The sequence below is a fragment of the Castor canadensis genome, chromosome 7 (assembly GCF_047511655.1).
Source record: "Castor canadensis chromosome 7, mCasCan1.hap1v2, whole genome shotgun sequence".
Taxonomy (NCBI): domain Eukaryota; kingdom Metazoa; phylum Chordata; class Mammalia; order Rodentia; family Castoridae; genus Castor; species Castor canadensis.
The window spans coordinates 128,453,826-128,471,517 of NC_133392.1; the positions used below are offsets into that span (position 1 = coordinate 128,453,826).

At 37.7% G+C, this 17,692-nt stretch overlaps 1 protein-coding gene across 3 annotated transcripts in view; it reads left to right on the forward strand.

Annotated features, from left to right (window-relative positions):
- Zswim5 (zinc finger SWIM-type containing 5) overlaps positions 1-17,692 on the forward strand; it is a 180,701-nt gene that overhangs the window by 130,729 nt on the left and 32,280 nt on the right. For 2 of the 3 annotated variants that reach the window (XM_074080288.1, XM_074080290.1), the window contains exons 3-6: positions 1,640-1,788; positions 4,055-4,205; positions 10,477-10,656; positions 16,386-16,562. In XM_074080288.1, coding sequence (XP_073936389.1) covers positions 1,640-1,788; positions 4,055-4,205; positions 10,477-10,656; positions 16,386-16,562 — 657 coding nt within the window. The remainder of the gene's footprint in view (positions 1-1,639; positions 1,789-4,054; positions 4,206-10,476; positions 10,657-16,385; positions 16,563-17,692) is intronic. The other variant, XM_074080289.1, reaches the window with a different exon arrangement.

Consider the following 17,692-nt stretch of genomic DNA (forward strand, 5'->3'; position numbering starts at 1 on the left):
TGATTAAAACATGATATTACATGACTACAGCTACAAGGTGTTGACTTATAGTCAGTCTTTTGTCACTTGGCAACAGATTTCTAAAAGCTCATCATTGGACTCTGTTTATAAAACAGTGAATAAAGAAGGTTCAGTTCCAGAACATTCTAAAAACATCTCCAAAATTCCTGTTACTTATACTATACTATAGATGATTCTGCTGTAGATTCAACTAGGGATTCAAGTGTGAGCAAGGAGCTAAAAGACTACTAGGGAAAAAGGATACATAATTATAGCTGTGTTTTAAGTGGTGTTATTGATATGAAAGATAATTTAAGTATAAATTTATATATCACCCTATGTACAACTCTACCTGTGCTTTAGAGAGCAATTATATAGTGGACTTTAAAAGCAATTTTTATACTTGAAGAAAGTACTTTTAGTTTTAAAATAACACATGTATTTTAAGGCAGATTTGTACTTAATAGAAAAGCAAAAAGAAGAAAACAAATGTCACCTTCAGGGGTGGGATATCACCATTTCCTCTTGTAGTTTGAGGATATAAAGGAAAACCAAACTCAGTTTCTCCTACTATACCCTCAGAACAAAACACAGAATGGTTCTAAGACCAAATGTGTAGGGATTTTCACACACATACACACCAAAGATTCAGTTCTGCTGGAAACATCAGCTGGATGTCTGCTAATCCAGTTCATTTCTGTCACCATCAACCTAGAGATAGCATGAGAACCCAAGGTTGAGGGCTCCATCCCAAAGCCTTTCCCCACTGTAGATGTCAGTCACAAGCCCAGGTTATTTTGGCTGTGCTTCTGACTGACTGACTATAAATCAAAGTTCCCACAAACCCCCTCCTGAAGTTTGATTAATTTGCTAGAGTGGCTAACAGACCTCAGGGAAATATTTTACTTATAAAGAGTATTACAAAAGAGGACTGGGACCATGGGTCAAATGGTAGAGCACTGCCTAGGAAATACAAGACCCTGTGTTCAAATCCTTCAAAAAATAAATATAGAAAATAAAGAATATTGCAAAAGATACAACTAGAATAAGGTATAGATGCATAGAATAAGGTATAGATGAAGAGCAGCCAAACTTCCATACCCTCTCTAGGTGTGCTACTCCCTGTTTTCTGCATGTGGAAGCTCTACAAACTATGTCCTTTTGGGTTTTATGGAGGCATCGTTACAAAATCATTATTGATTAAATCATTGGCCATTGATGATCAGCTTAACCTTCAGCCTCTTTCCCCTCCCCAGAAGTTAGGATAGGTGACTAAAAGTTCCAACCCTCTCATCCTACTTTGGTAAACATAGTCCCTCCTGAAGCTACCTAGGGGCTACCTGCCATCAGTTAACTCATTAGCATACAAAAAGACACATCACTTTGAAGATTCTAAGGATTTTAGCAGTTGTATGCTGTGAAATAGGACACACCAAATACATATTTCACAATGTCACATGTGTATTTCTTTCCAGACTTCCCCTCTAGATGGTATTCGTAGAATTTTCTGTAACTTACACATGAAACTAGCTTTAGGTTGCTTACATTTCTTTAAGTCCATACAGTTGACAAAGTCCCTATTAAAGTAGAATAACCTATTTGTATTTGAATATGCTCACATTGTGCCCATTACTCACAGGTGCCCCTGACCCCACAGCTGGGGCCAGCATTGATGATGAGAACTGTTGGCATTTGGACGAAGAACAGGTCAAAGAACAAGTGAAGCTCTTTCTCTCCCAAGGGGGTTACTATGGCTCTGGGAAGCAGCTCAACTCAATGTTTGCCAAGGTAAGATGTAAAAAGGTTTTTATTTATTTGTGGAGTTTTTTTGGCAGTGCTGGGGTTTGAACTCAGTGCCTTGTGCTTGCAAGGCAGGTGCTCTACCACTTGAGCCACTCCTCCAGCCCATATTTACTTGTTTGTTCTAAATTTTAAAATGGGCTCACCACATCTGCCTTCATCCATCATACCTAGCTCACTTTTGTACTGAATGCTTGAAACTTAGTGGGAGAGGCTGAGCAGAACCAACTTGAGCAAGCAGCACCAGGAAGCCCTACCACTTCACCCTGCTTATCTATTCCTTCTGCTTCACTCTAAATGAGCTAGTTACTGGGGGATTTTAGAAGGAAACCATATTCTTTTTGCTTTGAACCAAAGCTGCCTGAGGATGCCTTAAAGAATAGACTTTCAACAATGTCCCTGAAGAACTTGTATTCTGAAACTGGGGGCTCTCATAACAGGCCAGCCAGCCTTCCTTCCTTCTTTCCTCCCTCGCTCCCTCCCTCCCGTCCTCCCTTAACTATCTTCTCTTTGCTTTGAACCTAAAGCTTCCTGAAGATGCCTTAAAGAGTAGACTTTCAACAGTGTCCAGAAAGAAATTGTTTTCTGAAACAGGGGGCTCTCATAGCAGGTTGGTCTTCCTTCCTTCCCTCCCTCCTTCTTTCTTCTTTCCTTTCTTTTCATATACCATACAATTTACCCACTTAAAGTGTACAGTTTGGGCCAGAAAGTACAAACTAGAGTGCTTGCCTAGCATGCACAAAGCCTTGGGTTTGAGCCCCAATAGTAGAAAAAAACTCAAAGTATACAATTCAGTGTTTTTTGGTATGTCTTTTGGTATATTCACAGATATTTGCATCCATCACTGTAGTCCACATTTTCATCATCCCAAAAAGAAACCTCATACCTTTACCTATCACTCTTAGCCTCCACATGCCTCTCTCCCAGTCCTCAATAACTTCTTTTTTAAATTTAATTTTCTTAATTTATTTATTGTATTATTGTTGTACTAGGGATAAAGTGCTTACAATATATCTTACTTAAATTCACCTCCTCTCTTCCCCTTCTTAGAATAATTTCAACAGGTCTCATTTTTCCATTTTCATACATAAGTACGTAATATTTCCACCATATTCTCCTCCTCAATAACTTCTAATCTACTTCTTGTCTATTCAGGTTTCCCTATGCTTTTATATGAATAGAATCATATGTACAATATGTAGTCTTTGGCTTCTTTCACTTAGCCTGATGCTTTTCAAGTTCATCTGTATTATAACATGAATCAGTGCTTCATTCCTTTTTATGACTGAGCAGTAATCCATTGTCTATTCATAGACATTTGGGTTGTTTTTACCTTTTGGCTATTATGAATAATGCTGCTATTAACATTCTTGTACAGGTTCTATGTAGACTATTTTCCAAGGTGGCTGCATCATTTTATAGTCCCACCAACAGTGTATGATGTTCTGATTTCTCTACATCCTAACCATCACTACTTGCTATCTTTTTTTCTTTTTTTGGCAGTACTGGGGTTTGAACCCAAGGCCTATACCTTGAGCCACTCCACCAGCCCTTTTTTTTGGGTGATGGGTGTTTTCACGATAGGATCTCAGACTATTTGCCCAGGCTGGCTTTGAACTGTGATCCTCCTGATCTCTGCCTCCTGAGTAGCTAGGATTACAGGAGTGAGCCACCAGTGCCTGGCTAGTTATTGTCTTTTTTATTCTAGCCTTCCTAGCAAGTGTGAAGTGGTATCTCATTATGCATAACAGGCTTTCTTGATACATGCAGAATTTTGTGTGTGTGATGCTGGATTTTGAACTCAGAACATTGTGCTTACCAAGCAGGTGCTTTTCCACTTGAGCCATGCCACATCCTTGTTTGCTTTAGTTATTTTTCAGAAAGGGTCTGCTTTTATTACCTGGGGCCAGCCTGGGACCTCAGTCCTTCTACCTATGTGTTCTGTGTAGCTGAGATTACAAGTACAATCCACCATACCCAGCTTGTTGGATGAGATAGAATCTCACTAACTTTTTGCCCAAGCTGGGCTAGAAACTGTGATTCTCCCAATCTCCACCTCTGAAGTAGCTGGGATTACAGACATACACCACCACACCAAGCCCCACAGAGGTTTTACTTAAGAATAAGACTTTTCTCTTTGACTCTGGATATGTTGTATTAAATACTTTATCTTCTCCCCCTATTCTCCTTCCTTCTCCCTTTACTCTTTTATGCTATGCTGTCACCAATCTCTTGCTGCTCCTTAACATGCCAGGTTCGAGAGATGCTGCGGATGAGAGATTCCAATGGAGCCAGGATGCTGACACTTATAACCGAGCAGTTCATGGCTGACCCACGACTCACACTCTGGAGGCAGCAAGGAACAAGCATGACAGATAAGTGCAGGCAGCTCTGGGATGAGCTAGGTAAGTCCCTGTCTCTCAGAAATGCTGTGTCCTGCCAGGTTGCCCGCTAGCACCACTGTTAGTGTATATTTGCCATCAGTGATTGTGTGGGTCTTGCTAAGTCTGACTGGTAGAAAATTTTAGGTTCTACAGAGGCTACCCAGAGTAACTCTGAATTCACTTTTGTTGCTTCTACAGAATTGTGCTTTGCTACTGACATTATCATTCTATTCCAGAAGTTAACTACATGGAAGTCTTTGCTCAAAGAAAACCTTTTCATTTGGCTTCTGTTGTGTAGCATGAGCTTAGCTCTCCAAATACTTATTTGCCTCACTTTTGTTGTTTTCCCAAAGTCAACCCTTCTGTATCACTCCTAGCCAGACCTCTTTGACATAGGCAGTTTCTAATACTTAGGCTTTGGCCTTTTATTCTGTCTTTGTGCTCCTTTAAGAACTTTTTAAAAATATCATAGTATTAGAGCTTATATTATGATCACAATCTTATTTTCATTCCATTTATGGAGTATGAAATCCATATTAGCAGCTGCCCATTGGTCATTACCAAAATGAACCTAGGACCTTCTGTTGAAAAAAAAGAAATGTTTCTGTGACTCCAACATTGGCATCATCATTCCTACTCTACCAAATTTATTGTTGAACACTCATTTTTCTTTCATTCCCTACAATCCAGTCACCAACTTTATTTGATTCCTTGACTGTTCAAAGAAATTAATGTCCATTTTCACTTTTTATTTTCCATCACCACTATTCTGGTTAAATTCAATTGGAACTGTGGTCTTCTGGACGGCCTTTCTGTTCTAGGTTCTTACGGTCATCGTTTCTCTTTTTCCTTCCCCTGCTACAAGGCTAGTTTTGTAATGCTAATATTGAGCTTCTCTCCCTGTTTTCAGAATCTTCCATACCCTGAATTCACCATCCAACCATGACCCTGTTTTTGAGTTATGGTGAAAAGATTCTAATGTAGTATATTCTAAAAGTTCTAATACAACTCCTTCAGATTTCCTGTACTCCAGAAAACATATTGCCCACTTATAGACAATACCACAAGAAAATACTTCATAGAGTTATTGTGAGAATTAAATGCAACAATGTGAGTATAATCTTTCACACAGAGATTAGTAGATAACACTTAATAATGTACCCATTCATTATTAATAAGAACTCAAAAGCCATTATTGCACCAGATGATATAAAAAAGCTTTACCCCTCATATCAAAAACTCAGGCTTATCAGCCTCCAAATAACCAAGTACAGTCCCAAAGTCATGAAGCCACACCCCTGAAGCTTTCAGCTGTAAGACTATAATTCATGCTTCAGTCACTAAAAGCTGCAGTATTTTCTTATACTCTATGAAATATTTGTGTATCTATTGCAAAGAAACAGATCTATTTCTGGATGCAGAATAATTGTAGATAAACTATCTCTGCTGTGATGTAGTCACACTTTCTAAAGTATAAGAATGTTTTTAAAAAGGAAGGGAGGGGTTATAATATTATACTCTATGAAGTATTTGTGTATCTATTGCAAAGAAATAGATCTATTTCTGGATACAGAATAATTATAGATAAACTATCTCTGTTATGTTATAGTCACGCTTTCTAAAGTATGTTTTTAAAAAGGAAGGGAGGGGGGCTGGCAGAGTGGCTCAAGTGTTAGAGCACCTGCTTAGTAAGGGCAAGGTCCTAAGTCAAACCCTGGTACTACCAAAAAAAAAAAAAAATACACACACACACATATATTTGTGTGTAGTTACTATCAACCAGTTGTATCCAGGGTAATAGGGTCACATGACACAAAGCATGGCAACTTAGAAATTGCTTCTAAACTCTTTCCTCAGAAGAGATTGCAGGTATGAACTTCCAGGGAAGATATTAGCATCACCATAGTTTTCAATGAGAAAACTGCAGAAATTTTAAGTACTTTCTTCAGGGAAACCCACTAGTGAGTGATGGCTCACACTGTTTGACTCTTTCTGAGTCAAACAACCCTCTGTAACATCTCCCTCAATTCTATCTCATTATGGCTTTTTTGTTTCTAAAGTGTGTGCTCCTTAAGAATTTGTAATTAGCCTTCTTCCGAGAGTCATTGTCATCTGAGGCCTGAATGTCTAAGAGTAATTTCAATGCCAGTCATGGGATTGGGATATGGACTTGGGTTTGGTCTTTGGGAAAAAAGGTGAGAGGAAGTAAGCAGAGCTGGCTGCCAGTGCTTCTAAAGTTCTTCTCGTATACTTCATTTCATTATGAAAAGCTCTCATTTCTGATATTTTCATATCTAAGAAAATCATCATAAGAGCTATTCACCTGGGGAAGGTCTAGGTAGGAGTTAAAGGTATAAAAGTCGTAAAGAAAAATAAGTTCACTACTTTTAGTTCCTGAGCTAGAGAAAATAGAAGTAATCAGACATGAAGTTTGCTCATCTCCCACCTACAAATATATTTACCTGTCCGTGTCTATACTTATATGCTTTGCCTTATCTTCTGTAAAAATTCATAAAATGTCTCTGCTTCCGTAAAAGGCCAATCCTTCATATTTGCTCTAGGTTCTATTCTATCTCCTTTTCTCAAAAACTTTGTTCTTACAATTTTCTCCTTTCTCTGGCATCATTAATTTTTCTTTTTACTGGATCATTCCCATTAGCATATAATTATGCCCCTAAATCTTCAATCTCAAATTTAAGAAACATTTCCTCTGATGTTCCAACTATCCACTATAAAATCCCATTTCTCATCTTCCACATAAAGCATCACTTTTTGAAAAAGTTATCTGCAGTCATTCAATTTTCTCACCTACAGTTCTCCCTGGGGCACACTCCAAAATGGATTTCTTTTTTTCATTGTTGCTATTCTACTGAAATAGGTTTTGTCAAAATCACCAATAACTTCCATATTGCTAGATACAAATGGTCACTTCTCAGTTTTTGTCTGACTTGACTTCTTAGCAGTTTTCAGTAAAGTTGACCATATTCTTCTTGAAACTTATTATTCTGTTGGTTTCCATAACTGCACACCCTCTTGGTTTCCTACATTCCTTACTACTTTTCCTCAGTCTTATTTATAGGCCTTTCCTCAACACTTCTAGCCAGGTGCTGGTAGCTCATGCCTGGCATCCTAGCTACTCAGGAGGCAGAGATCAGGAGGATCACAGTTCAAAGCCAACCCAGGCAAAGAGTTCATGAGACCATATCTGAAAAAAAAAAAAACCTATCACAAAAAAGGGCCTCAAGGTGTAGGCCCTGAGTTCAAACCCCAGTACTGCAAAACACACACACACACACACACACACTATCTCTCTCTCTGTCTCTCTCTCTCCTAAATATTAAGTGCCCATATAACCCACTTCCCTGTCTACACTGTCTACCTAAGTGATTATATTCATTCCCATTGTTTTAAACACCATACAGATGCAGGTAAGTAACAAATTTATGTCTCTCAGGGTAACTCAGTAGTAGAGTGCTTGCCTAGCATGCAGGAGGCCCTAGGTTTGATCCCAGCACCACAAAAAAACCCATATATCTAGCCCTAACCTTTTTCCTGAGCTCCAGGCTGTGTCCAGGTACCAGTCACTTCAAAAGAAACATCTTAAACTTAATATAGCCATAAAAGAACTTTCACTTTTCCTGCCAAAGCCTGGTTTTCCTCTTGTTGTCTCAATTTCAGTATACAACCTCAGATGTATCTAGTTGCTCACAAAGAAAATCCTAGCATTAATTTTTGGTTCCCCATTTTCTGCCTCCAATTTTCTAAACAAGATTTATTGATCCTCAGAGTTGTAAGACAGATGAGATAATATATATAAAATGCTTAATATAATGCCTAGCTGATAAAAATAAATGATAGCTATTATATATATGTATATATAATATGTAATAATTAGGCAAATTTAAACTTCTATAATAGCTTCCTTTGCTTAGAGTCTTTTATACTTTTTTTAAGGTGCAAGAAAATATGTTTTTGGGTACTAATAACACAGTCCTATGAATGCCGTTATATACAGGCAATTGCAAGATTTTTTGCTTTTACTCTGAGATATGTAACACTTTCTACATGTTTTTGAAACATTCATAAGGACATAATAAGACAAAACTTTTTTTTTTTTTTTTGCTGTACTGGGATTTGAACTCAGAGGTCATGCTTGCTAGCCAGACACTCTACCACTTGAGCCATGCCACCAGCCCTTTTTGCTTTAGTTATTTTTCAGATAGGGTATCATGCCTTTGTATAGATCCATTCTCAGACCATGATCCTCCTACCTCTGTCCTCCACATAGCTAGGATTACAGGCATGCACCATTATACTTAGCGTATTCTTTAAGTTAAAATCTCTTTAACTTTCACCCAAGCTGACCTGGAACCATCATCCTTCTACCTTTACTTCCTAAATATCTGGGATTACAGGTATGAGCCATGATGCCCAGCCCAGAAAACTAATTCTTAATTTACAGGGGAAAGTATTTATACTCACTTAACTCAAATGGTAGGAAATAGGAATTCCTACATGATTATAGCATTAGTAATTTGTTTCTTTACCTCCTAAGTTACTCTCAGCTTACCCACTGTTTTCCATTTCTATTATCTTACAGATTTTGCCATTACTTAGATCACTAGAGTACTAGTAGCTAAATATAATGATCTCTTTTTGATCCTCTTTTCTACATGTGAAGATTAAATATGAAAATCATTTTTTTCTTTACAGAGGAAAAATACTTCTTTAAATTAATGTTACTAATACTATAATCTCCTTTAGAGCCATTGTTGCAATTACTACCTAATATAGTGTCTTTTTCATGATACATTAAAAAAAATGAGAGTTGGACAATAGAAATGAACTTTCATCTTCAGTTAGTGCCTGAAATTAAGGATTAGAATAATTTTTTATTGTTTATTCATTTATTCATATGTGCATACATTGTTTGGGTCATCTTTCCCCCCTGCCCCCTCACTCTCCCCTCCACCCCCCAAGAAGAATTTTTTTTAATTTCCTATTTGAGGGCTAGAGGTGATTCAGATGGCAATCACTTGCCTAGCAAAGTGCTACCAAAAAAGAAAAAAATCCTATTTGACTTTGAGAGACTTTGAAATAGTGTATATGAATGTACCTCCATCCATGGATGTAGCTCCATTCCAAAGGTTGTTTAAATTAAGAAGCACTGCATTACTAGGCCTGATGGTACATGCCTATTATCTCAGCACTTGGGAGGCTAAGGCAGGAGGATTGCACATTCAAGGCTAGCCTAGGCTATAGCAAGACCCTGTCTCAAGAACAAACAAACAAAAAACACTGCATCTATGCTTATTTCTAGCTTGAGGTTGAGAAATTACCTAGCATACCACATAGCCAACCTGAAAAAGAAATAGGTTTCTTTAGAAAGGAAGGTGATGTGATCAAAGAAACAGTACCTGTTGGTTATTTGAAGTATATGATACTCTGCTACAGTAACAGAAAATTGAAAAAAGTAATGGTTTTAAGTCAACACAAGTTAACCAACAGTTTCAAAACCCAAGTCCCAAATAAATCATTTTCCTTGGAAAAAGAAAATACTAAGATATTACTTTGTAACAGGTAATATACTAGACACTTTGCAAATTTATCCCATTAATTATGATACTTTCCCTATAAATTTCTCAGTTTTACAATTGAGGAATTTGAAGGTTAATAAGTCCAACTAGCCATAATGAGCACCTTCCATCCAATCCTGTCCTTGTATACTACATGCCTTTCCTCTGTGCTGCTGTTATATCCTGAACATACGTTTATATTAACATTATATTCAAATAGAATTATACTTATTTAGCTCTCTTCCCCACTAGACAGTTTCTCAAGGGTAGAAACAGTCTCTTATTCACCAGTACAGGGCTTTTGGTGAATAGAAGATTGTCAATAGATATTTGTTAGACTGCAGATTTAGGATCAGTGTTCAAGCCTAAATCTGGCTTGTTCATTATCAAAGGCACACAGATACATGTATCAAGATAGTCACCTTCCTTCAGGAAGCTTTGGGATAGATTCTGAAAATCTTAGCAATTTTTAAATATATATTGAAAAAAGATGAAAGGTTGTTGTTTGTATTGTTTTGGGTTTTATTGTTATTGTTATTTTGGTTTTGGTACTGGAGATTGAACCCAAAACCTTATGCATGCTTACCACTAAGCTATACTCCAGCTGCTACTGCTTTAGAGACTTTCTCTGTCACCCAAAACTGAAGCTGAAACTTTAAGGCTTACACATACATAAAAGGAGAGACGTCAAGAATGTGGATTGCTTTATTTTCTAGGGGCTTTATGGGTGTGCATAATTTTAAACCCACACTGCAAACTGGAGGAAAAATCCTGTTGGCTACAGCAACTACAGAAGTGGAGTGACCTAGATGTATGTCCCTTGGAGGATGGGAACTATGGGAATGAACTGCCCAACATCACCAATGCACTTCCCCAGAATGCCAATCATAGTGCAGGTAAGCCAAGTGTCCTTTAGGTTCTTTATGCCTAGAACTATAAAGGTGGGAGAGTAAAGCCCCAGAACAGTGGTGTCTAGATAGCCTTTTGGCGTCAAAATTGCCATCCTAGATAACAAAAGCCTATTGTTTTATTCATCTCAAAATGTTAAGTCTTAAATAAGGGTAAGCTTTTGTCTTTGACATTGGAGGTTCTGTCCTTTTCCACATCTAGAGTATCCTTATAGTGTACAGCATAAAGTCCTAGAACTCTCCACATGATTCCTGTTTACCTTTTAGGTTCTCTGTGTCTAAAGAATCTTGGCCTCAGTTTGGGTTGGTTTGGGTAGCTCAGAAGATCTGCCTCAAGGGAGAGATAGAAGGCCTACCCAAAAAAAAAAAAAAATGTATCTGACCATAGCCTTTCTTACTATCTTTCTCTGTTCTTTTCCACCCCCTCAAATTCTTATATAGTAGTTATCTGGGTAGAGTCATATCCTATAGACATCACTTGATATCAGCATTCACATTGCTGTTATTTTATCTAACTCAAGCTTTGATGTTGACAACTGATCATTTAGCATTGTTTAGTTCATTGAGATTCTTTATTGGTAGAAGATTTTATTAGACAATGATTTTATTCGTGGTCCTTTTCCTTTTAAGTAATAACTGTTGATATTTTTAATCTCAAAGAAGAAATCACTTAAATTATTACTTTTGCTTGATGTACTGTACTAGAAATGTTATCATTGTATTTAATATAACTAAGGTAATAAGCTCTAAAAAGACTACAGTTTTGTCACTCAAACCTAACCTAACCTACATAACACAAGGAAGTGTTGTGTAACACTCAAATCTAACCTACATAACACAAGGAAGTCATTATTTTAATATTGACTTTGGATGGCATAGAGGGACAAACATATGCCTCCAGTCTGGTTCCTTGTTATACTACTATATTGGTTCTTCATTGTTACTTCCCTCTGCATTTATATATTATTATCCTTTCCACCTTTATAAGATACCTTCCAGGTTTAAAGTTTATGCCATTAGACTATACTATCTACTACTTTCCTGGGTTTGGTTGCCTGTAGACTTCTCTACCCATCCTCCTCATTCCTTGAAGATTAGTGGTTACTGTCAGCTTACTAATACTCTGTCACTACTCCTGTCATAATTCTTGATGATTTTTCAGTAGCCACATAGATGACCTTTCCAATACCATGGCCTCTCAGTTCTTTGACATCTTCTTTTCTAATAGTCTCATCTTCTACCATAACTTAACCATCCAGTTCCAAAGTCATAACCTAAACCTTGTCATTACTGATAACTACACCCTCTTAGTAATCTCAATTTTAAACATCTCTAGTTACGACCACCAATCTTTTTTACTTATTTTCTTTAATGTCCCTGTCCAGTAGTTCTTTGACCTGTTAGGAAATTTTGATCTTAATGTTTTCACTATGTCAACAGCCTCATTTTTCTCCTTATTTCAGGTAGATTCCTGGCTATATCACTATAATCACTCCCTTGATACACACTGAATTCCCTCTTTTCCTGTGTTACACTCATGACAAAACTCTAAACTTAGCTCATTCCAACTCTCTAGTTACTTGATACTCATACCTATACAGCTGAACATGGCTGAACATGGTCTTTAAAATAAGACCATGGTAACTGGTCTTATTTTAAATTTAGGACCACTAATTCAAGTTGGCCCATAATGTTTTCTAGACCTTGATTAGATATTTCCCTCCTACTCTTTTAAATTGTTATTTCACTTATCTTTTCCTCAAAACATTCCATACTTCCTCCTCTTCCTTGCTTTCAGCTGAGTCTTGCGTCCTGTTCACTGACATTATAGAAGTAATCAAAGAGAATTTCCAACACTCCATCATCATCTCTTGGATGCTGAGTCAAAAGAATTATTGTCCTAGTGGGTCAAAGAATTACTGTCTATGACCATCTGCTATTTGTACTTCTATGTAAGTCCAAGTGCTCCATTTATATCCATGGTCCTATTGCTTTTCTTTTCACCAAGACATTGCTCTAGGAATTATCTCCAGTCTCTTCTACATCTCCAGTTTTGCCCCCTTCATGGAGTACTCCTGTGAGTATAGAGCACATTGTTTTATCTCCCATAATTGAACAAAACAAAACAAAAATACTCTGTGACTCTACATACCTCTCTGTCTACCAGACTGTTTCTCTGCGGTAGAAGGATTTGTTTTATTCATTCAAAAGAATAATATATATTTACTGTCTCTGTTTCTTCTGCTGTGATTCTCCCTTGAGCTCACCCCAGTCAAGTTTTCTAACTACTGAAACAGCTCTCATACTGGTTGCTAATGCCATTCATTGGTAAGTCTAGTGGTTGAGTCTCAGTTATAATCTTTTTTTTTTTTTTTTTTTTGCCAGTACTGGGTTTGAACTCAAGACCTTTCAAGTGATGCTTTACCACTTGAGTAAAGCATTATTTTGCTTTAGTTGTGTTTTGGATACAATCTCATGTTTTTGCCCAGGGCCTTGGACTGTGATTTTCCTTCCTATGCCTTCTGAGTAGCTGAGATTACAGTCATGTACCACCATACCCAGTCATAATCTTAATTGACCTTTTAGCAATATTTGACCCATTGATTACTCTCTCCTTGAAACAACTTTGTCCTTTGATTTCTTTCATTCTTTTCATTTCTTTCCTCTGTGTGTGTGTGTGTGTGTGTGTGTGTTATTAAGTATTGAAACCAGGGTACATGCTAGGTAAAGCTTTTATCACTTTAGTTACATACCCAGCCCTTTTGCCTTTTATTTTGTTTTGGAGATAGCAACTTTGCCCAGGCTAGCCTCAAACTCACAATCTTCCTGCATCCATAATCCTGGAATTACAGGTATTCACCACTGTACCCAGCCTTTCATTTGATTTCTAGGAACCGTCTGTCTTTGTTCTCATTACTTCATTGCCCCTCTTTCTGAGGCTGCATTACTGTCTCTTTCCCACTTCCCAATCTAAAAATATTTAAAATATTTTAAGTGCCTGGCATTCAGTCATCAGATCACTTCTCTTTCTATAATACTTTGGTGTTTGCATTGTTTCAATAATTATCTGTGTATTAACAACTTCCAAATGTGTACCCCTTGTCCAGGTCTTTCCTTTCTATTGCAGTGGTGTATATTCACTGTCATTTTGATATCTATGCTTATACATATTAAAAGACATTTCAGGGGTATTTCTTTTTTTTTTTTCTTTTGGCTATACTGGGATTTCAGTTCAGGGCTTCATTCTTGCTAGGCAGATGCTCTACTGCTTGAGCCATGCCTCCAGCCCTTTTTTTTTTTTTTTTATAGCTGTTGTTTGTTTTTTGAGACAGGGTTTTACTATGTATGCCAGGCTGGCCTGGAACTTGGATCTTGTCTCTATCTCTCAATTTCCTGAGTGCTTGATTATAGGCATGCTCCAACATACCTGGCTTGAAGTTGTTCTTTTTCTTCTCTTTTTTTTTTTTTTTTTGGTGCTGGGGATTGAACCCAGGACCCTGCTCTTGCTAGGCAAGCATTCCACCACTTGAGCCATGCTCCCAGACCTTGGAATCATTCTTGATTCTTCTCTTTCTCTCTCTCTCACCCCCACATCTAATCTGTGAGCAGATCTTATTACATTTACCTTCAGAGTATAACCAAAATCCAACAACTTATTATCTCTACTGCTGATTGCTCTGGCCTACCACCATCATCTCTTACAATTATTGCATTGGCCATCTAACAGCCTTCTCACTCTTATCTCAACTACATTGGCCCCTTTGCTGTGCCCAAACACTACTCAAATATATTCCTTCCTCAGGACTTAGTATTTGTTATTACTTCCACCCAGAATAGTCTACCCTCAATTATCTCCAAGCCTTACCCCTCAGTTCCTACAGATTTGTATTCAAATGTTATCTTTTTTTTTTTTGTCAGTACTGGGGATTGAACTCAGGGCTTCATGCTTGCTAGGCAGGGACTCTACCACTTGAGACACTCCACCAGCCCTTTTTCATATTGGGTATTTCAAGATGTCTTGCAAACTATCTGTCCAGACTGGCCTCAAACCGTGATCCTTCTGATCTCTGCCTTCCAAGTAGCTAGGATAACAGGTGTGAGACACCAGCACCTGGCCCTTTTGTTTTGTTTTGTTTTTGAGACAGACAGGGTCTTACTATGTTCCTAGCTCAAGTGATCATTCTATCTCAACCTCCCTAGTAGCTTGAACTACAGGCATACACCACTACACCCAGGTGTTCAAATATTATCTTTTTTTTTTTTTTTTGCTGTTGTTTATTTTTAAACAGAGTCTCCCCATGTAGCCCACACCGGCCTGAAATCACTCTGTGGCTCAGCATGGCCTCAAACTCATGTCCTCCTACCTCAGTCTTACAAGTGCTGGGATAACAGGCATGGACTGCCACATCTGGTTCAAATATTATTTTATTAGACATCAGCCTACATAAAACAATAACCCCCAACCTAACATTAGTTTGCCTTTCTTCCTAACTCTGCTTTAGTCTTTCTGTACCACTTTGTAACCTTATGATACATCTGATATACTATATATTTATTTAACTGTCTCTCCTTATTTGGATGTTAAGGTCAATAAAGACAGGAACTTCATACATCCTGAGCACCTATAATGGTATCTGCTATAAATCAGGCATGCATTATTTCTGATTTAGTGAATTATAAGACACAGTAGAAGCTTTGTCCCCACTATGGGCTGAGCAGACTCATGGCAAATTCTCATTTCAGCAGGAAGGAGGTTTAGACTTCAGCCAATAGAAGAGTCAGTGTGTTTCCACTGAGTAACAACATAAAGAAGAAGCAATTTGAATAAGTACTATCAGTGCTACTCTAATGATGGTATCCTTTAAGAATCTGAGCCGATACCCAGTAGGATATATTAAACTTAAAGAAATGACCTGTTTTAAAGACTTTCCCTGTTTTGTTTTGTTTTTTTAACATGGAATCAGTTCATGAGCGCCTAATTTGGATATTTCTGGAAGTATCTATATAGTTTAATTCTTGATCCCCAAATAGTTTCAGCTGCACTTACTTGGCAAACTGTTGATTAAATGATCCCTTTTTATTTTCTTAAGTAAAAAACTCATTCCCATGAGTCCACAGTTCTTAAAAAGTATATCTTATGTGTGGTTTACCAGTGTGCCACGGAGAGTTTACAGTCTGTTTGATAAGACATGCTAACCTATGTGAAGAAATTGTGAAGACTAAAATGGCTAAGTTGAAGGAGCTACACAGCAAAGGGGATTACGAATTCCAACTGAAAAGCCAAGCAATCTGTCTCCACAAGGGACTCCCTGGGCCTCTATTAACTCATTTTTAAATGGGGGAAATATTGTATTGTGAGACTGAATGAGATAAAAATAGGCAAAGCGCAGGTTATATTGAATAATGATTCAGGCATTTCTCTGAACCCTTTTCATATATTGTCAATAAAATGTTAGCTATTAGCACTAAACTATCGAGCCAACTCAACAGTCTTAAAAGAAAGTAGAAAAGAGGATACTAAAAATTTTCTTTAAAAAAAAATAAAAAGTCTTACATTGTCTGCAGCCCTTTTCCTAAAGAGAAATAACATGGTGAGACTCCAGTCTGAAGACAAGCAGTCTATTGTCAGCATAAGCTGACAGAAGTCCTGAGAAGACTCAGGAGTTAGAGCTTCAAATTACCCAACATTGCACTACAGTATTTTTTTATTTTCCCAGATTCCTTATCCCGACCAAGACGAACAGTGTTCACTAGAGCCATCGAAGGCCGTGAATTACATTGGCAGGACAGCCACCTACAGCGAATAATCAGCAGTGATATATATACAGCTCCTGCCTGTCAGCGGGAAAACGAGCGACTGCTCTTTAATTCCCATGGCCAACCACTATGGCTTGGTAAGTCTAACCCTCCTATAAGAATTTCAGAGCCCAACCTCACCTCATACCAGGCCCAAATGAACCATCTACAGGAACACCAACTATAATTTGGACAGTCTTCACACAGCTCTCTTGAGGCCTTTACTACCAACTCAGGATATTTTTCTGAAGCCTAAGAAGCCATTTGCGTAGCTGAAGTACAGTAACCTGAAACAGGAATTTGTTTTCTGTCCCCTAAACTTTGGGAAGGTAAAGGAGTTGATACATCTGAGAGTATTAACAGAGCCATTAGACATTTCTCTGTCTCTGTCTCTCTGTCTCTCTCCCTCCCTCTCTCTCTTTCATTTCTTCCTTCCCTCCCTCCCTTTCTCTTTCAACAGTTACTGAGCAAAATTATATTCTACTCTGAAATTATGTGTTTTGCTTGAAAAGCACTAAGTTCGAAATTTAAATTACCCTGTGTTGGTAACTATAACAAAATCTACATTTGTCATTAAGCTGTCTTCCTTTCTCCTCTTTCCCATCTTATGTTCCTGTTCCATCTTGAGTTTAAATCTTCCTCTGAAATAATTTTCTGGCTTGAAATCAGTCTGATTTGTTGTTGTTTGTTTGTTAGTTTTTTGGCTTCACTGGGGTTTGAACTTAGGGCCGTAAGCTTGTGAAGCAGGCATTCTTACCACTTGATCCACTCCGCCAGCCCTTTTTTTGTGATGGGTCTTTTGAGATAGGGTCTTGCATACTGTTTGCCCAGGCTGGCTTCAAACAGTGATCATCCTGATCTCTGCCCTCTGAGTATCTAGGATTACAGGCATGAGCCACCAGTACCCAGCTAGTAGTCTGTTCACGATTATTACAGAACACCCATTACAAAATAGATATTCTTTTTTTTTAAATACTCATTTTTTGACATAAATTTTCATTGTTTTCTCCCAATTCCCTGTCTCCATTCCTTGCCCCATATTTTTGTCTTTCTCAAATTCTTACTGAATCTCTATATTTCAGAGATCTTTTAAAAGCTTTCTTGGCCAAACTCACTGTGGGTCACCATCTGAAGTTCCCTCTGATCATCTTTCCTCTTCCCTGATCCAACACTTTTAAAACATAAACCTAACAAGCCTGTGAAAATAGGAATATAAATGCTTACCACC